The sequence below is a fragment of the Abramis brama genome (assembly GCF_963993115.1).
Source record: "Abramis brama genome assembly, chromosome: 4".
In the NCBI taxonomy this organism is placed as follows: Eukaryota; Metazoa; Chordata; class Actinopteri; order Cypriniformes; family Leuciscidae; genus Abramis; species Abramis brama.
In genome coordinates, this window is record NC_139966.1 from 27791937 (window position 1) to 27814184 (window position 22248).

At 36.5% G+C, this 22248-nt stretch overlaps 1 protein-coding gene across 1 annotated transcript; it reads right to left on the reverse strand.

Moving 5' to 3' along the window:
- Positions 1-10564: 10564 nt before the first annotated feature.
- LOC311080546 (tripartite motif-containing protein 16-like) lies at positions 10565-20022 on the reverse strand. The gene is made up of 6 exons (XM_084110537.1): positions 19363-20022; positions 16841-16936; positions 16521-16754; positions 13605-13764; positions 13404-13451; positions 10565-13163 (listed from the first exon to the last, which is right to left on the reverse strand). The coding sequence occupies exons 1-6, from the start codon at positions 19939-19941 to the stop codon at positions 12634-12636; spliced, it is 1647 nt and encodes a 548-aa protein (XP_083966663.1). The 5' UTR covers positions 19942-20022; the 3' UTR covers positions 10565-12633.
- Positions 20023-22248: the final 2226 nt, after the last annotated feature.

Consider the following 22248-nt stretch of genomic DNA (forward strand, 5'->3'; position numbering starts at 1 on the left):
TATTTTAGTGATTTTTTTAGTCACCTAAAGTTTGAAACCTACACCTTTGTAACATAGCTTATAGGCCTATAGCCTATATATATAAACAATGTGTGTTATTATTATAGTATATTATATATTATAATAACAGCAACAACAACAACAACAACAATAATAATAATAATAAAAAAACACACCACAGATGCACAGGAAACATTTAGAAAAGAGACGGACAGGGGCTTCATAAGATGGAACTTTTATTTTTCAGATACTGTTTATTGCACATATTTTGTAATTTAATTCCTAAATATAAAACAATATACATTCAGATGCAGTCAATAACACGAATCTAATGTTGTATTTGATGCGAGATACCAGCGGTCACGTGACAAAAGAACGAAGGACTCAAACCCAAAGACTCGAAAAAAATTAACTAATCATTTCTGTTTCTGCATAGTGCTATGGGTTTGTGGCTTGACGAATGAACGTCTCGAACCCGAAGACTCGAGAGATGAACTAATCTTTTCTCTTTCCGGTACTGACAGCATAGCCTCTATGGGACTGACAGGAAGACAGGATGTCTTTAGGGGGGATTGGGGGGATGTAAAAAAAATGATTGCATCACAATAAGTGTATTGTGATTGTCAAAACATTTTAGTGAGGAGACAAGAGACGGAGATGCGTCAAGTCAGCTTTACTCTCCACTTCAATATCACTAAAAACACTGTACAGCGAGTGAGGTCAAAAACAGACACACAACGTTAACCTGGAACAAAGAGTATAGAAGTACCAAGAGGCGAAACTCAATAGAACGTTCCATTGCAACAAACTCACCCATGCGCAGAGCTGCAGCTCCGCCATCTTGGACTGAACGCAACACAGCTGTCATAGAATTGAACGATACCGGTTCAAATTCAAAAGCGGTTAAATGAACTAAAAAGTAGTTTCTAGTTTTTAATATCTCTAGAGCAGACATCCCATGTCTCCCGGAAGATCCGGGAGTCTCCCGCATATTGATAGCGGCTTCCTGATGCCCACAAATTAGCTAAAATCACCCGGAATCTAGAGCGAGCGAGCAAGAGCGCGCAGCTCCAAACCGTGTAACGTTAGAGCACACGGCAGAAAGGGTGAGGAAGCGAAATATCAACATATCAACCTAAAATGTGGAACACAACTTGTTCAGATTTTTTGCTTTCATTTTCTTGCAGTTCTAGAGTAAAATATATTTTGTAATATATATATTTTATATAAAATATAAATAATTATATTTTAAATTTGTACATTTTAATAAACTCAAACTTATATAACTTTTTTCTGTTTCACTTTCATAATTTATTTCACTTCAACAATAATATGACAAATTAAAACAAGACCAACCATAGGTCTAAATTCCAAAGCATTCTTGAATTACAACCATTAAGTTTGGATAGTGATTTTCATGTTTATGCGAAAAAAAGTTAAAGGGTTAATTTAGTGATAACAATGAATTAATAAAGCGGTCATTTGCCAGGTTAGGTGTTCATATATCTCTGAAAGTATGCGATTTAAAAAGCCCATTTCGAGTCTTGACAATTTCGACCAAATACATAACATTAGCAAACTGTTACTGCGGTTATGGGATAGCTTAACTTACATTAACGTTACAGCACCTGTTATCGTTGACGTTAGCTCACTTTAAAGTTAATAAAAACCTTTTCTACTTTACCTCTCTGGATCTTTGGGGAATCTATGAAATGGTAGTTGATTGGTTGTACACTGGTAGTTGTTGCAGTTGATGGCAGAACACTGTTTTCTTTGTTTCCAATTATTTCCAGACATAATGTTAATGCTGTACAGTAGTTGTGCTAACGGTAAAGCCGTTGGTTCAGTCCAAAATGGCGGCCGCGCTACCGAAGCGCCACCTAGTGGCTGTTGTCAAAACTGCAACGGAGTTTCGCCTCTTGTTACTTCTATACTCTTTGCCTGGAACCCGTATATCAAAACAACTCTCCCTTAAAGGTACAGTCCCTTGGTGAATGTCTCTTTCAGTCTTACTTGTGGGTCACCACATCAGTAACTAAACTGAATTTGATTAGGTTTAGTGACAACATGTTACAATACAACGCTTTTTTATTATTTCAATTCAATTCAATTCAATTCAATTATTGTGATTTGATTTAATATTGACTCATTTGGATAAATATTAGGTAGGCTACACAAGATAGGCATTAATTTTTCTCAAGAAAAAAACAACTCACCTAATGCTGTAAACATACAGAGATATATAATGCGTTTTTATTATAATAACAACTTTATTTAATGATATAAGTAAAAATATAATAAATATGTAATATAGTACACATTTTTTCTAGCCAACTAACATGCTAGCCTATATATTATGGTCATCAAATGGCTTTCCTGAGGTAAATGTTGTGTGACATAATTGTTCTCCAGCTGTTTTATTGATCCCTTTGTTTGATTGATTGGTCGATATTATGTATGAGGAATATACATTTCGGTAAGTTGTACTGTATCTTTCAACATTGTTCATTCGTGTTTAATTTACTAGCTAGAGATGATCGGTTCACGTGCGCTAGGGATCTGTCGCGTCACATTTACAAGCGTCAAAGCGGTATTTATTGTTTGAATTTCGTAATAAAAGTGACAGAATCTGAGAGCTTATCTTATGTAACCTGCTCTGTCTAGTCGGTCGGACTCCGTGTCCTCTTTGCTTCGCGATTTTTCTGTGCGTGAGAAAATGGATGTGTGGCGTGAGAGCGTGTGAAAAGTGTCAATTGCGTGTGTCTCACGGTGAATGCGTGAGAGTTGGCAGCTCTGCCATTCCATTGACTGCACCAGAGCAATGTTTTTAGTTCTTCTTTCCGCTTTCGTCTGCGTTTTAAGTCGTTCGTGCTCACAATTCAGAGTCGTCGTCAGTCAGCTGCTCACAGATCACGCCTTTGTCGAAAGCTTTTGTGTAATTTCTCAAATAAGTTAAGTATCATTTGGCCAATACAATACCATTTTGATTTTTGGTAAGGAAAAAGTAATTTATTTGCTTGTAATATTACCATCAATAAATAAACATGAATGAATCAATAGTATGCATGTGTGTATCTCTGTTGATTCATTCATGGATGGCATAATCACATATGTAAAATACATACATACAAATATACATACAAAATCATGTATGTGTATATGGGTGATTCTTCAATTGGAGGCTATTTTGCCATCTTACATTTTGATGAATGAAATTTGGTTGAATTTTGTTAGAATTATGTCAAGACAATGTTTACATGCTTTGATGTAAAGATATAATAATGGCCACGACTGAGCTTAAATATAATTTGAGTATTTTATATCTATTTGCCAACTGGCACTGCAAAACGTCATTCCCATCACAACATCAAAAAGTCTCATAATGCAAAGAATGTATCAAGGAGATCATTTAAACTCATTTATCTTGCAAACATTGTTAACCTTCCACAATACGTATAAAAAACAAAATGTTTCCATTCAGCGAATTACATATATTTTCTTGTTCTTACCATCAAAATGTGTTTTTCTGTGTTCATCAAAGCACACTTTTGTTTAATTTCTGGAAAATAAATTTTAGATGTTTTTTCTTTGAATAGGTGGATGAGTATTTCATTAGGCTTTTCATGTAGCACCTCAAGATTGAACATAAAACAGTTTTAAAGGTATGTTTGCTGTAAATTAAGCAACGTGGCGATAATGACATACTGTTCTGGTAATGACATAGTGTTTTGGTAATGACATAAATGAAAAGTGCACTGATACATAAAGCAAATTTAAAGGCTTAAATAATGACTTCTGGTGAGTTTTGTTGAAAGAAATGGACAGATGTGAGGAGATATATATAAATATGACACAACCATCAACTTGAACATGTTTATTTCAATCATGAAGAAACCATACAATATTTTCTAGAGAATCAATTGTCATAATGGGATAAAACAGCATAAAAATATCCTTCATAAACATTTCATAACTATGACTATTACCATTATGTGAAATATTATATGTTTGGGTTAAAACTAACAATGCATAATGAAATGTGTTTGCTTTCAAACATGTATTTGAACATTCAAAATGTGAATTAGAGATGATAAAGGGAGATGGATGGGATGTGGAGAGAAAGAGATACTGGGCCCTAGTTTAAATGACAGGCATAGTGTATAGTCACTCAATGAGCAAAGTGTCCTGAAGATTAACTCCAGCCATGCCATTGTGTGTCATGTGGGAGTATTGTGGTGACCCACTGTTTTTGCTTAGGATCTTGCTCATGGTATTAAAATAAGCTAATTTAATTTCATAAAGAATTGTCCTTGTTAGAAAATTAGGTTTTATTTAGAATTTAGACTTTGCACTTTTCCTGCAATTTAAATTAGGGCCCACCTAGACCTTTCAGTTGATTTCTTGGGAGCCATTCTGGTTAAAAAATAAGAAAAAATAGTGTAGCGACAATGCCGGACATGCGGTCACATGCTGTTCCAATTAGTAAATCCTTGTCTCCAAACACATCCTTCGTTGTCTTTTCAGACAACGGGTCTGTGCATGGTGCCGCTAAGTCTACCATGAACAGTCAAAATTGCAATCTGTTGTTCCCCAGAGGAACATTTTAGTCACAAAAGGAACCCTGTTCTGCACAAACCATTCTAAAACCCCCATGTCAGCATGGACTCCCTGTGACTTTACAACCTCATGACCCCCACACACACAAAACCTCCTTTGAGTACCATTTCATGTAGAAATATGGCTCTTGAGTGTATACCTTCCGATATGTATGTGTGTGATTAGCTTTGCTTTATAATAGAAGTGTGGTTTGCTAGAGTATAAGTTTGAATTCTAAATGTTCACTGAAAGAAGTTCCTCAATAGTGTCTTGTGGTAACCCTACCTCAGACCATAAAACTTTACGTTCGTAAGACATTCCAGAACACACACTCTGGACTTTGAAACAGATATTCCCCCCCACATAACAAGCCACTGAAGGTGGATATGTATTCCTATGTTTCTCAAAGTGTCGTCGTTTGCCATAACGGAAACACTGACAATTTTATTGTGTGTTTAATCAAGCTTTATTTGTGTGTAATGATGCATATGAACGTAATGTTATGTGTGTCCAATATCTACCTGTAATTCTTGATATCTGTCGGACCGTCCTGTTTTAATTCAACTAGTCCCGCACATAGTATTACCGTAAGATGTATTATTCTGTATGTATAACCTTAAGAGGAAATATTAATTATTTCGCTTAGAAGACATATGATACAAGGGGGCGTGTTTTTCTTCACACAAAGAAGACATCTTCCCGCTACAGATCAGAAGTTTTGATTCGCTCTGTCACAAAACAGGGCGTAAAACAGATGTCTGTTAAAAGGACGAGACCCCCACTTCTCTCTCTCTTCCTTCTTCGACCCCGCTGATTCCACTTCCTCTCTTCTCCGGTCGCTCTCATCCCGGACCTCATCCACGTGTAGCGCAGCTCCATGGCAACCAGCTGAACAGGCCTCGCCGTGGCCTCTGGGACACAAACCCCCGCGCCATGTAAAAGTCTGCTGCCTTAGAAACCAAGATGTCTGGTCTCTTCCGCACGGAAGACGAACTTTCTCGGTAATGTTACATCCAGTGAGCCTTTAAACCTCGCGGCACCTGAAGACGCAACAGAAACAGGATCGACCTCTTGTCCTGCCTCAGCCTCGCGCCGAACAGAGAACAAACGTGCAAGTGACGGTAACCTTATCTGATAAAACTGCTTTCCAGGTTGTCTCGTGAATCTAGGTTTCTGTATGTAATAATTACTAGCTTTTCTTTCTTTCTTCCTTTCTTTCTTTCTTTCATTTCATGTTATCCTGATCACGTATTTTCTTGTTTGGTTAAATGTGTGTTTGTTTTATTGTTTTGTATTTTTACGTACGTTTATATTCGTAGCTCATATAATCTCTAGTTATGCATTTATTAAAATTCATAAATACTTTTCACTGTCTCCGTGTTTGAAAACCCACCATTCTAAAGTCAATGAAACAAAAGATCTTAAGCTACAAGCTCGATATTAGACTACATTCAGTAGTTTTAATTAATAAACTCAGAAGGTTTGATGTCCGTGGCCAGGAGATCAAACTTTCTTGGAGTTTGTAAAGAGATAACCCTTCTTAACTGTGATAATCTCACCTTTATTCGCTGGACGAATAACGATTAGATCAGTTACAGAACCAGTTAATCTCTATAATTGATAAAATAAATGTACATGCGACTTATGAATTATGACCATGAGTCATAATTATTAATATTTCCAAAATTCCCTATATTCTTGAGCTAATTCAAATTTACCCAAAGTCGTATTCGTTACAATAGTTTTAGGAAGTAATCTCACTTAAGTTTCATTGTAAAATCACACTATTATGCTTCTTTAACTTAATTTATAAACACATAATATGATATAGATAGTGACACAGAACATGTCATTACCACCATCACTTGTCATTACCATCACAACAAGTTGTGTGTTGGTAATGACGTGTTGCGGTAATGACATTTTTAATTTTTTAGGAAAAAAGATGCTAGGTCATGGATTTGCTAACATCACTCAACAGCTAGTACAAAAATAACTTTAAATACACATAAATCATGTGAATATATATATATATATATATATATATATATATATATATATATATATATATATATATATATATCAAAATATTGCTGCTACAGCATTTATGGTAATGACGCTGAATAAGTCTACTCCATGATCAGAAGGAATTCATGATTAAATTACTTACTTTTTCAGACATCAAATATCACTGTTCTTTCATGGCTGACATGTGCTCCACTGCTAGTCTTCATTTCCATGGTTACGGCATAAACAAGTCTTACCCTCAAAAATATCCTTGTTGTAATCATAGACTGTCGCGGTAATGACAGTATTGTTGTGGACGATACTAAATTGTTACAAATATTCACAAATTGCACAGATATGAACCCGAATTATGCATCAAGTGCCTTTTTAAGTTACTATTTAAACATATATTGTGATTTTTTTAATGAACTGATAACATTTTATCACATTTTCAGAGCAGATAAGTTTTAAAGTCTGGGTTGGGGACAAGGCCTGAGTAGCCAAATATTAGTGATGAAAACATTTTTAAAAATGGAAATCATACTGATTTTAGTGTATAACATTTTTTGGTGGTGCAATAAATATTATTTGAAATAACTAAACTATTTATTTTATAATATAGTATTTTTAACATGAATGTATAACCTGGGGACATAAAAGTTCCCCTAATTGAAGAATCACCCATATATATATATATATATATATATATATATATATATATACACACACACACACACACACACACACAGTGAACAGTAGGGTAACACACTGAGGTCAGATCCAATACACACATTCATATACATGTGTATATATGAAGACTTCAGATGTAAAAGAAAAAAAAAAATCTTTTAAAATGAGCATTTTTATCAAGCTTGTATATTTAGGTTCAGTAATTTCACTTTAACGACAATTAATAGCCATTAAAGTGAAATAACTGAACATAACCTGTGAAGGTTACCTTACTGAAGCTGCTGACATTAATTTTCTTCCCTCAAGATGACACTTTAATAAAAAAAGTTTTAAAACTTTTGCTTTTGGTGGTGCTTTAAGCTCTATTATACTACTTTGTGCCAAAGTTTTGTGATTTTGTTTTAAGCTTTGTATTCTGTATCCATTTAAAAGTTAAATAATATACAAAAATAAAGCATACATTTTAAAGGTGTCTGGAGTGTGTGGGTATTTCTCTATAGTGCAGCACTCATATTTTTCAGATATACCTGCAATTTGTTTGTTTCAAAAACCATCTAGAATTCCCTCGATTTACAATATTTAAACTTTTAACAAGTCAATTGTTTACTTATATGATGTTAAACAAATACAATTTAACCACAAAGAAACAAAGTGTTTTTTAAAGTACTTACACTTGAAAACAGCCGCGTCTCCGTTTTCCGCCATTTTCAAATATAACGACGACAACTCCTCTCCCGTGGCATCATGGGATAGTACAGTGTCCATCCTATGCGCACTTCAGAATCTCGCCGGAAGTAGTAGGTCATCCGGGTACTTTTCGCCTACTGTTTTTCGAATTCTATGATTTCGGACATACTACTCTGCTCGCGTACTGTTTTTCGCATACTATATAGTAGGGAAGTATTCGATTTCGGACGCAGCTTGAGAGTCGACAAACGTCTCGAGACACGAGAGGAGGAAAACAAACGTGATAAAATGAAGTTGCAAAGGAAAGAACGTCTCGGATCAGGAGGTGAGGTGAGGTGAACTAACAGAGTCAGACTGCAATAGCCTGAACTTAAGACCCAACAACTAATCAATTAATAAAACATTTCGGTTTCTTATAATTTGGCTTTGGCTGATCGAACTGACAAATGCGCTTCCAGAGTTTTCATTTGTGCTTCTGAAGTTTTCGTTTACGCTTCTGGAGTTTTGTTCGCCGTTCTGACACATTTCTCTCGTGGGGGCGGGGCTAGAGGCAGTGTGTTCTCATTGGCTACTGATTTTTTGATTGACAGCTTCTTCACCTGGAAGTGAAGACTTCAATGTTGTGTTTATGTGTGGATGTGAGCGTACTTTCTATTTCATTTTAGTGATATTAAGTTTATATCTGTATTTATTTGCTGCTACACTATATTTTTGAGATGATTTCTTATAGAAGGAATAGTACAGACGAATGATATCATTATCATTAGTCATTGTCGCTATCAGGATACTGGATAGCCTACTCGTGGTAAGTCTGAATTTTTTATTTTTTTATTAATACTATACTAATACTATTTATAATACAGTACTTGCTTTTTTCAGGTGGAGAGGCATTTTAGAGCTCAGTGAGAGCCCATAACATTATACAGCTGTGTTGTCTTGATTTAACTTAGCCCAATCATTACATGACTTGTTTATCTACATTCGGTTACAGTCTTCGATTAGATCATATTTCCCCCCAGCCCCCCCAAACATCATTGGGCTAGAGTACTGTACAGTATCTGTACTGTAGCCTACAGTACAAAAAGTACTGTATCAGTCAATGACCGCTGCCATAGGACCAGAGCGCTGTCAATCACTGCCTGATTCAACTTTGGCAATGTAAAGCCTTTTTTTTTACCATGCCAATAAAGCTATTTAAACCTGAATTTCTCAATTGCTGATTCATTTGCGATGCAGAGTGTTTGAAAGAGGAGAGACACGACTTGACCACAGACCACGTCTCTGTTCATAATATGTAAACACTCAATTATTTTGAAGTATCGCCCTGGTTGCAATATTTATTCTGATTGCTTTTGTGTGATAAAGATGACTGATAAAGCTATTATATGTAGCTAGTATGAGTAACAAAACGTTTTTTGTGTCCATATTTGACTAATAATAATGCAAAAAATTGCACTTTAAATGAACCTTTCTGAGAAAAATGTTTAATCTTTAATAGTCTTTAATAATAAATATATGTCCAAATTAAAAACTTAATACATGCAAGTAATTATGACTGAAAATATCCAGCAACTAGGGAATACACAGCCATGGATATATGTTTATATATAGGGCTATACAGCCATCTACTGGTTACACAACAGTATTAGATGATAAATGCTGCATGACTCCGAGGTAAATATTTAGTACTGTAAAATCCCTTAAAACATTTATATAATTTGTTTGAAATAAATATTTTAAGTCTGCAACTTGTTACTGTATGTGGGAGTCCAAATCAGTTTGTATTGTTAGATTATAATACATTTCCTCTCTCATTTTCCAGGGAGTGGAGCAACTTTTCCATAAACAAAATTCTGATGCTGACACAGAGGATGGAGTGATAGTACCAGAGATCCACTGTCCCTATCAGACAATAATCTTACTTTGTTCAGACACATCAGTTTTGAATGACTGGGATCTTGATCTTCAGACAACTGATTTATTTTATTTTAATATAAAATAGCAAATATTTTAATTTCCTCTAGATTAAAACAAACACAGTTCACAAGAGGTTGCACTTTATTCTTATTAGTCTATGCTGATCTTGGATTAGCATACCAACAGCATATGAATGTTAAGGGGAATGTTAAAGCGATATAAAGATGAGAAAACAGTTAGCAAAACATGCAGTGTATTAAAAACGAAGTCCAAAAATTTGCCTGCGATTTATTCTTTTTCAGTTTCAAAGATATGTTTTTCAGTTTCAATAGATATTTTCTTAAGTTTTTTGAAAAGTTACGTTCATTATTATTGGCCCATAAGTAATTCCATAAAAAATACGATCCGAACTTGTAAGAGTAGCAATCGTCCACACTGGAACAGGACTGAGAAACAACTGGGAGCTAGAACACAACGCATGAGAACCATCAAACTTCTGACAACACAAAACAGAAAAGGCACAGGTTAAGTAGAGTAGTGCTAATGAGGACCAGGTGATACAGATGACTCAATCAGCACTCACGAGCACAGAGAGAGAGAGAGAGAGAGAAATGAATCAGTGAACCTGAAAACCGTGACATTATGTAAATATTTTTTTTTATTATTTAAGCATTTAAGGGCAAAACTGTAATGTTTGTGTGCAGAAATCATTTATACCAGATATTACAGTATTAATATTCAAAAAGATACATGTTAAAAACAGTGTATGACTTAATAAAGCAGAGTTCATATTATGTATCATTTTGGGGAGGGCGATATGACAAATCTTATTTCAAGATAAAAGATAAAATCTTTTTAAAAATCAAAAAAAAAAAAGATATTTTGGATATTTTATTTTTTGTTTCTAAAAATAAGAACAAAGAAGCAAATTACAAACAATAGGACAAATACAACAGTTTTTTTTTTTTTTTACAGTAGGTTTCTTTAACATGTAGAAATATTGGCTTATCTTTCAGGAAGGTCAAAGGTCATCGTATAGATCACGTCGATGAATGCTAGATGCAGAAGAACCCTTCTTTCATACCTCATGTATTTCTGGATTTAACTGATGATGATGATTCAACTCAATCCTTGTTGTATTGATCTTATATCAGATTTGGCAAAGTATCAGGGCCCGGTTTCCCGATAACGCTCACTCTTAGCCTGCTAAGAAGACTCGAAAGATATATCTTACCAAATTTGTTTATTTTCCTAAGTGTGTTCCCCGAACTATACCTTAGAAAGCTGCTTAAGATATACCGTCTTACGTGCGACGTTACCCGGCGCTGTCCGTGGCCATGGTGCTGAATTGTTTGAAATCGATGGCTCGAGAATCAATTATTCTCTCGTGCAGGGGCTGTTTATGTGAAAAAGCGGTCATCTTTATAAAAGAAGCACTTCAGAAATAGTTGAAATTGCAATTTATTATGATTATTGGATATTATAAAAAATAATCCAAACTATAAATAGCCTATAATAGCCTATCCTACATATTTTAAAATTGTAACATATATTGCTGCCACAATAACCTTTTCAAAAATTTACGTGCCGCCTTTTCTTTCCCATTTTTGTTCGCTGAGGTGGAGCTGCGATGAAATATTGTTCTTGTAAATACTTTCCAGCATTTCAGTAATAAAAGTTTACATCTTGCGTACGGTGCTCGGCAGTGATCAAAAAGGATTTAAACCGTGAATTTTGAATCTCTTGTAAACTCAGAGATGTGGATTCAGACGGCAATTAAATTACCACACGACCTGTTTGTCACAAAAACAGAAGGTACTAATTTGGCCAGGGATTTTTACGCGGATTGGGTGAGAAAAACACTGATATTATGGATTCGGACGGCAATAAAATCACCGACTTACCCCTGTAAATGTTTAAAATACCGGACGAGCCCATGAGAAACAATATTAGCGTCCGAGTAGGACTTAACTGACAGTAGCCTATGCTTTCACTGGCCTTTAAAAGAGCGTTTTAATTCAATTCATAATATTGTATAATAATATAATTAAAAATCTAACAACAATCAGTGTAATGACAATTTTATTCTTTGCATGAAAACACTTGAATTAGCCTAATTTAATACTGTCTGTGTGTATTAAAACTTCAGAATTATATTCATTTAGACATGCAACAACGCTAAGAGAGAGCTACGAATGGTCCAGACCAACCTTACGAAAGTGTGACTTACAGAAGATATACTTAGCGTACGAACGTTTCGGGAACCGTCCCATAAGGTTAAGAGAGAGGTTAAGGAATAGGTTAAGAACTACTTAGAGATAAGAACGCTTTGGGAAACCGGGCCCAGATCTGTAAATTCAATCCTGTTCAGGAGGAGATTTATTTAAAGTAAACTGGATTAGATTAGAATAATTGTGCTCATACTTTCACTGATCAAGGGTTTACGGTACGATCAGATAATCTGGGTTTATATATTTTACATTTATTAATACAGAAAAGAGAAAAGCACAGATACACACCGTCACTCATCATGACTCACGAACACACACTGATCTGACTGTCTATATGAGGATTCATTACACATTTATTCTGAAATGTTATTTCACTGACAGAAGTTCAGCTGTAGTATTAATGTAATGAAGAGAAAATAAGAGACTATAACCTCTCACTGTTACTGATTTATCATGCAGCTCAAAGCATTATGGGTAGAATCTCTCTACAGTCTGTTCTCATTCATCAACACAGTTTCACTGATGATCTAGTATAAACTCTAAACCCAGGATAGAGCGGTTGAGTGAATGTGGTCTGGACTGTGTGGATGAGGCTCATTGTGTCAGAGACGCTGTAGAAGGACAGAGTTCCTGCACTGTGATCCACATACACTCCTATTCTCCTGCTGATGGGCTTTACAGGGAGTTTAGTCACTATCTTATTGTGTATGAATGAATATCTGGAGGAAGAGCAGAACAAACTCCAGGACTGATCATTATATCCAAACACACACTCACCACCCGATCCCTTCCTGCTGATGCTCTTATATGACACTGATATATACACACTAATATCTCCACTCCACTCAATCTCCCAGTAACAGCGTCCACACACACTCTCTCTACACAACACCTGATAACACACATCATCAAATCTGTCTGGATGATCAGGATACGGCTGAAGCTCTGGGTAAGTGTTAGTAATCATTCTGTTCCTCTCAGACAGACTGAGGTGTTTATGCACTGTGTTCAGATCCAGAGTGAACTGATGGGAATCTGATGGAGAGAAAACACATCAGAATCAGGAATTATGAATCTGTCTGATCTTTTATTATAGCTGATCTCTTCATGTTCAATATATCAGCAGTGTCTCAGTACAGTTTACCAGATATCCTGTGCAAATCATCATTTACATGATCAACTCTAAAACTATTCTATCATGTTTTCTTTCACCTTCTACAGGAAGAACATGAAGACACTCAGTGAGTTTCTCTGCTTGTTTTCTTAGTGACTTACATTGTAGGAAGTCGTTCCTGGTTCTGGGAACAATGTTGGTGAAAGTGACTGTGGAAATCAACAGACATGAAGAGTGTGATTATCATGTCGAGAGAAAATGATCCCTGCATCCATTCCTAAGACATTTCTAATATGATCTTCTACATGATATGAGATGATGGAGGATCATTTCTGAGAGCTGATGAATCTCCAGGACTTTACCTCTGTCAGAGATCTTCTTCAGCTCCTCTTGGCAGAAATCCTCCAGTTTGTCTCTCAGCTGAAGGACAGATTCTCTCACCCCATCAAAAAAGGAAAGAGAACTGAAGGGATTGTCATTTACGTCTGTAGATTCAGGAGGAGCTGAGAGAGACTGGAAACTCTTCAGAAAACAGAAATCAAAGCTCATCACCTCCACACTTCATCAATAACCTGCACTACTGTCAGATTTGAGCGGCTCTTGTTGATCTTGACATCTTTAGTAACTGAACTAAATCCAGCTCTTTCACAGCATCAGGTACATTTTTCTTCATATTCATTATATGACATTAGAGCAACAAATTATAGCATGTCACACACTATATGTGAACTGTCTAGTCAATCGTTGTGGTTTTTTGGATGATAAAACATTAGCTAAGAACATAAATGTTAAGTAGGGTTTGAGGGTTGAGTAGATTTGCTCAGGAAAAACAGTTCAAAGGCTACGAGTAGATTAGTGGTCAGGTTTTGTGGTTTCAAAGCGCTGCATTGCTATATTTTCATATTTTTTTACCTTGGATAATAAAATAATAATAATTGCAAAAAAGTTAAGTATTGCAAAAAAAAAGTATATGATTAAATAAGAACCATAAAATAAAAGAGTGAAAATATATATATATTTTTAAACTGCCTGACTGCTGTAAAAGAAGTTTGATCCAATTTTTTATCTCTGCAACAGATTTTTAGCAACATTGATTTTGCAACACATTTCTCATGTCAGTACCTAACAATTAATTAATTAATTAATTAATTTTAATCTGAGTTTAAGTTCAAGTCTGACGCCTGTTTCACACTGGACAAGCAAGAGCACATATTTTTTCTGCCATCAATGTTACCAGATTAGAGCAGCGGTTCTTAAACTGGTGGTCAACGTTTTATTAAGAACAACGTCTTATTCCAATGTACATATTACATTATTTTAACAACTAATTATTACACGGCTCTGTGGAATACTTGATCCTGATTGGTCAGTCACAACATTCCAAGGTGTGTTATTCCCCGATAACAACCACCAAAATGAATAACACACCGTTCATCCAGGTTACTACGAGTCATCTTGACCGGGACTACTTAAATGCTTAATGTGTCAGTGCGCTGTCTTTGACTGTCTGGCAAACAGCACGAGTTACAATGGAAGACTTCAGCGTTAATTTCAACATATATGGTAAAAACAATTATTTTCAGCAATGGATAGAATCAGACGACTCCACAGTTAAAAAAAAAAAAAAAAAACTTCACTCCGAAGAACAAACAACCACGAGACACAAAGAGCTGAATGAATCTGAACTTGACAGAATAGAAGATGACTGCTACGAAACTAACAGAAAATAATTTTATGGCCAATGAAAATTCTCAAAGATTGGCTAATTGAGAAAAAAATGCGACGGATTATGATAGGTATGAGGCAGAAGAGCTCAATAAGGTGCTACGCTCCTTTTATGCGTCTGTTCAGAATGCAAACGGCCAGACTTATTCGGTAGCCAGCTATATGGCCATCAGGACTGGTGTCGCCAGATATTTCAAAAAGTTTGACATCCTGAAGAGTGCTACCTTTAACTCCAGCCATGCAGTTTTTAAATCTACCATTAAACAAATTCGCAAGATTGGTAAGGACATTGGTCAGCATCATCCCCCGATCTCGACAGCAGACTTGCACCTAATAAAACATTTGGACGTGCTGTCACCACACACAGCCATTGGTCTTGTTCGGAAAGTTTGGTTTGATGTACAACTACATCTGGCAAGACGAGGCAGAGAAGGAAATCGACACCTAAGAAGGGACTCGTTTATCATAAAATGCACCGACAACGATACAAAGTACATTACTCTGTCACATTATGCAGAGACCAAGAACCATAAAGACCCGAAAGATCCATGTAAGAAATTACAGGGATTGCGTCTTTACTGAACCCAACAACCCACAGTGTCCCATTGCAAGTTTAAAAAAATACCTAGGGCTCTGTCCGCCGAACCACAGTTTGAGAAGCACAGCTGTGCAACTCCTCTCACGCGCCGGACTGGCAACCAGACAGATTATAATTTATATTTATAATAATTAATTAATAATTATTTTAAATTTGTTACAAATGAGCTAATAAAATCTTTTGCATTAATATTTCGTGTCCAATTGTTTATTGTTTTTAGTGATACAACTGCACATTATGCCTTAATTGTCAGTCTAAACTCAAAGCCGTTTGTTGCGAACTGTTTTTCTTCACGGATGCTTTAAGGAAGAGCTAATAAAATATTTCAACTCAAGTGAATATTTCGCGTCTAATTATTTACTTGTGGCAAGTAGCCATGTTAATAAGTGGGATAATTTACCTCCGCTTCGCATCGGGGTCCTCATCACCCTGTCGGGGGTTTATTCTGAGATGATAACCGGCTGGATGTACATTATCCCTTACATAAAATGTCCCATGAATGTTTTGATCTGGTTTTGTTTTCCAGTTTTGTTTTTCTCGTTTTACCTAACTTCCTTTTTTACCTAAGTACCTAAAGAAAACATACCTATTAAACTTTTTTTAAAAATTTTTGTTTAGGTGTGGTTTTAAAATATATATATATATTTTTAAAACCTATGTTTGTAAAAAAAAAAATAATAAAAAAAAGTTTAAATATTAGTGAAGTATTGAACTGTTGTTGTCTGGAAGCTCAAAACATCTTCCAGAAAAAAGAGATTTCCAGAGCTGAACTGCATTTATAAGTGCATCTCTTTCAAAAGAAGAAGATCAGATGAGAGTCTGACTGATGATGATATAATAACCGAACACACAGATCAACACTTCAGTCAACGGCTCATTCTGCTCTCATGAAATGTTTCTCTGTGAGTCTCTTGCTCAAGTCCACTATGACCCTGTTCTTCTAGATCTCTGTTACCTGCAGGAAATGGATGTGATCCTGTGTGTGTGAAAGCTGCTCCAGCTCAGCGTCTCTCCTCCTCAGATCATTGATCTCCTGCTCCAGTCGCTCCAGTCGTCCTTCAGCTCGACTCACTGCAGTCTTTTCCTGATCTCTGATCCGCTGTGTCGCCTCAGAGCGGCTTCTCTCAATGGAGCGGATGAGCTCAGTGAAGATCCTCTCACTGTCCTCCACTGCTGTCTGTGCAGAGCGCTGTTAGGACACACATCACAATCACACAGTGGCTTGAGTGAGTCCTGACTGAGACGTCTCAAACTTCTCTTCTTCTCCAGACTCACCTTATGAGACGCCACAGCCTCTCTCAGCTGCTGAAGATCTTTCTCTCTCTGCTGGATCCTCTGCTGGAACGACCTCTGCGTCTCCTTCAGCTGGTGCTAAAGGACAAACCAATGACAGGAGAAACATCACATTAATCATCAACTAAACAAATATGAATCCAGTATCAGTGAAGAGGTGAGAATTAAGGCGGGCATACACTGTGCGATGTCTGTGCGATTTCAGCAAGGAACCTACTCACACTGAACGAGTATAATCGCATGCGATGTAAAGCCAAAGCTCAGGATTTATGTGCTCACACTGTACGGTCCGAACGTCGAGCTGCGACTTGACTGCTCACACTATACGTGTGAAATATGCGCGAATCAGCGCGATAAATTCTCGTGCCGGGTTGCGCCTATGGACGATATCAGCCTATCCAGAGATATTGTCAAAACAAGCATCAGCTATCAATATCAAGAAGATTTAGCATTTCCAATTTATATATTAAATTATTAGTAGACTAGTATTATTGTATTATTATTATTATTATTATTATTATTATTATTAGGGAAGGCCTAGGCTACTTTTATTATTAAAGTGATAGGCTATTATAATTAAATTGCCACGCAACAATTTCATAGCGCATCACCGCATAACCAACGCGCTGTGAGGATAATAAAATATTACATAGAAGCTTACTTCTCCTCATTGAAAATTGTCTAAAACATTTAGGTCGATTACAATGAATTATATACATATAATTAATTATTAACAGTCTATGTCCGACCACTGCAATAATTCATCAATGAAAATTAAAAACAGCTTTATTTCAAAAACATTTTTTAACAATAAAAGAGGCAAAGTGTAGCCTACATCGCAGGTGGCTTGGAAGAAGTGGGTAATGGTTAATCCATTTTGCAACACGAACTGGAGGTAAGCAACAGTTATTTGTAGCTTTGAACTACAGAACTTAAATAGGCCTATCTCCCTTTTCTTTCTTTTTTTTTTTTGTTGCTGCAAATGAAACTGTTTTCGCGCAGGCGCAGTGAGGGAAAAAACACTGCGTTTAGGGCAATCGGTTCGTAGCTCTGCTTCAACTGTGCGATATAGTCACGAGGAGCGACCAAAATTTCTAACATGCCAGAAATTCATCCGACCATCCGATTGCCGGTCGTGAGAGGTTAATCGCCTCTCGTTTCCCCCTGTACACTGCACGAACACTGCACGACAAACGACGCACGACAAAGCTGAAAATCGGCCCGACCCGAAAAAGAGTCGCACGAGTCATAATTCGGCTCAAAATCGGACGAAAATCGCACAGTGTATGCCCGCCTTTAGGGGTTTAAAGGTTTTGCACGATAAGATTATAGGTTCAATAATAAGTGCCAACATTATTTCATCAAGTTTTATTGCCTAGCTTTATATAGATTCACCCAGAAATGTAAGTTCTTCATTGTTTACTCATCATCAGGTCTTTCCAAACATGTATGATGTCTCTTGCTGGACACAAAAGAAGATATTATGGAGAATGTCTTTGTTTTTAAAGCCCAAATCAAATATGGTGACATGTCAACAACCTCAAACCTAACTGGCTCATGCATGTCACATGACTTAACATGCCACCATATTTAATATATTTTTTAGAAGACTTCGGGTGCTTCTCAATATCCCTCCTCATTTCCTCGCTCCTCCGTCCTCCATCCTATGACCCGGAAACCTATCGAGCTCAGCCATCTTGAAGGACATCTCAATTCTCTAATTACACCACGAGGATCGAGGGGTGAGGAGGCTTCCTGAGGACTCATGAGCGAGGATACATGAGTGCATCTTTTGCGGAAGTGTTTTATCGACTAAACGTGACGCACTTATCAATTCTCCTCCCCCTTCACATCGGTCACAATCATTTTAATTTATACCCACATCAAGATGTTGGGTCTGGGAACTCACCATTGGCAGAGCTCAATCCAAGGGGCGGGATAAACGGTTGTCTTTCAAATTCCCTCTGCAAGCAATAGGATAGCTCTACAACCAACCAGAGCGTGAGCGTTTTCTCAAAGAAAAGCTTAACTCCAAGTCCTCCAGAGTCGCGGCCAAAGCCGATTCGAAAGACCGCTATTCACCAGCAGCAGCCACTCTTTGGAACCGTCGCAACTCTGCCGTCATTATGTTAAGCCCACCCGCTGACTCTATACACGATGTGATTGGCCTGACTAGAGTTTGTTTGTTTTTTTGGTATCTTGCTTTATTATTATTCATTATGAATTTCTTGAATAACCAAACTTCAAACATTTGAAACAGTCTCCATGTAAACAACAAAAACGCGAATCTCTGAAGATGATGACATCATGCACATGCGTATTACGTTCTCAAAGGAAAAAATCAAAGGAAAAACTTCTGTTTTCAGCATATCTTAGTCGTGTAAACGTACCCTAAAACTAATTTAGGGTAAAACCATTAAATGATATAAATGTAGTCTAGTAGACCCCATAAACAATATTATGAGCCTGTAAATGATCATAATGGGACCTCTGTAAGTTCATACCTGTTTCACTGTCCTCTGTGCTGCTGCTGATACAGTGTCGTGGTTTTTATGTTCATCCATCACACACAGCACACATATACACTTCTGATCAGTGCGGCAGAAAACCTCGAGGAGCTTGTCGTGTTTCTGGCAGATCATCTCCTGCAGTCGTCCAGTGGCATCAGTCAGATTGTGTCTCTTTCCTTTAAACCAACTCTCATGTTGTTCAAGGTGATTCTGACAGTAAGAGTTCAGACACACCAGACAGGACTTGACGGCTTTGTGTTTTCTTCCAGTACAGACGTCACACTGCACATCTCCAGCTCCAGCGTAACAGTCAGCAGCAAGTTTAGTCTTCTTCAGTTTCTCCACCATTTCAGCCAGAATGGTGTTTTTAGCTAAAGCAGGTCTTGGCCTGAAGGTCTGTCTGCACTGCGGACAGCTGTAGACTCTCTTCTCATCCTCCTGATCCCAGCAGTCTGTAATACAGATCTTACAGTAACTGTGTCCACAGGGAATGGCCACTGGATCCTTCAGGAGATCCAGACACACTGGACACATGAACTCATCCTGATCCACTGAAATTCTGGATTCTGCCATTTTACAGCATGAAGACAGAGACACAAACACACAACAGCTCAACTACACTTCAGTTTCACTTTCCCTGAACTCATGTGATTCCTGTTTCCTGGTTCTGTGTTTGAGTGCCGTGTGCAAAACAGGCGTATCTGTAAAGCAGCTTCCACATTCCTGATCCTGAAGAGCCTCATTCCTGCTAAGTTTTTAGTTTCCATGTGTTCACAAACACACATTTTGTTTAATAAGTCTCAGACACGCACTCAAAAATATAAGTTAGAGAGAAGCAAGACAACAACCTTAAAAGTTCAGTAATTCTGTATCCTAAATACTACACTGTTACTGGAGGACTGAAAACTGTCCAGAAGAGTCACCATGAAGTCAAAATGGCCAAATCTTTAATTTAATATTGCAGTATTTATTATACATTATTTACCTGTGCACATAGGACTGGGCAATACAACAATAATTATCAAAATATAATTTCTTAATAAAATTATAACAAAAGTTCGTAAAATATTCCATATAAGAGGAACATAAACAGCGTTAACGGCAACACGGTCCATTTATCAGCTCAGCTTAAATGACACTGCAGTGCTCTAGATGCGTTCACTTGCTGATTGGTTTTGAGGGATAAGGATTGTTCCCTTTCGAAAGGGAACTCGCACTGCTAGTAGTGACGTCATAGGCTGTCGCCGGTCAATATCGATTACCGTGTTTGGATAGCTTTTCAGACACCAGTTCATGTGGAGTACGGTTGCAGTCATAACCCGAGACGTTTTTGCTTGCATATTTTTATAATTCGCACACTCCACCAAAGACAAGAGAAGTCAAAAAGCCAGATAAAAAAAATTCCCCAAAGCAAAAAAAATTTTTTTATATATTTTTTCTTTCGATTTTGTGGTGTGAGTACCTAGACGTATTTTTGTGAGACATGTATTAAAAAAGAAAAAAGAGTTTGTTTTTGAAGGACAAGACAGTGGCAGAAATTCTTGACTGGTCTTTTTGAGCAAAATGTTGTTGCCTTACATCTTAAGAGACGTAACAGTAAATAAGGCACATATTGTGCAGATCTTACTCTCTACAACAAATTCTCGTAGCTCCCATATGTCCTCGTATGGTTGTGGGAAGTCTTTTTTCTGCATCTGGATCTTCTCCATAAGTGCTCTCTGCTGTGAGACTTTCAATGTCTTCATCTTGGTGTATAAATACACAATAAATAAATGTCTGAATAACATGCGCCTCAAAAAAAAAAGAAATGGCCTCCGCATGGACAATAAGGAAATAATATGAAAATAATAGGAGAACAATAAAAGTGCTAGTTATTAATAATAATACATCAATGTTTTTGCAAAAAAGTATCAAACATTTTTGATATTACAGTAATAGTTAACATCTTTAATAAATATATATATATATATATATATATATATAATTTCAAATAACTGAAACTGAAGAGCTGAATTAACACCCGTAAACTGAAGAGCTTTGCTAGAACGTTAATAACTCAACGGAACGCAGCCTATAAAAGATAAATCAGATATTTATACAAAATAAACATTATTACAACTTACATTTGCACAAAATCACGCACAGATGAACTTTAACTGTTACGTAGTCAGAATGTGTAACTCCTGTTGTGGATGCGCTCTTACCTTAACAACACACTGAAACGCCTATGGAAGTCGAGCTTTACGCTCACGCTCGAGCAAGGAGATCATCTATAATTTCATTTTTGACAAATGAAAATAGTATTTTTGTCAGAGTGAGTCGTGAGTTGTACATTAATTCGGGTACTGGTAAGGAACCTGGCTCACTACACAGTGGGACACTTATGACTTTTTCCAAAATGAAAACATTGTAAAACGTTACTACTGGTATTTATGAATAACAGCAGAATGTTGCATTTTGTTTAACGCTATTCAAAGTACATTACAATAAATACTTTGGTACAACATTTCAGCTATAAATGAATTTATAAATGGTTGATTGTGTTTACCTCGTGTTTATCAATGTATGTTAATGCTGAAATATAACTGATTAATGGTATTGTGTGTCATGATGTGTATTGAGTTTGCTTGCGTGATTTATGTTTCATGAATCTCTATTAAGGGAACATTCTGTATTTAAACAATAAGTAAAGTGGGACCTTGTTTTGTTATATAGTACTAAAACTATTGTATAAAACAGGACATTTGAAGTGTAATACAAAATATTACAATATACAAATATATGATGTTTGAGAGTGTAGAGAGTTTAGCTTCAACCCTTTTTTTAATCATCTATCAGTTTATGGCTTTAAAGGGATAGTTCACCCAAAAATGAAAATTC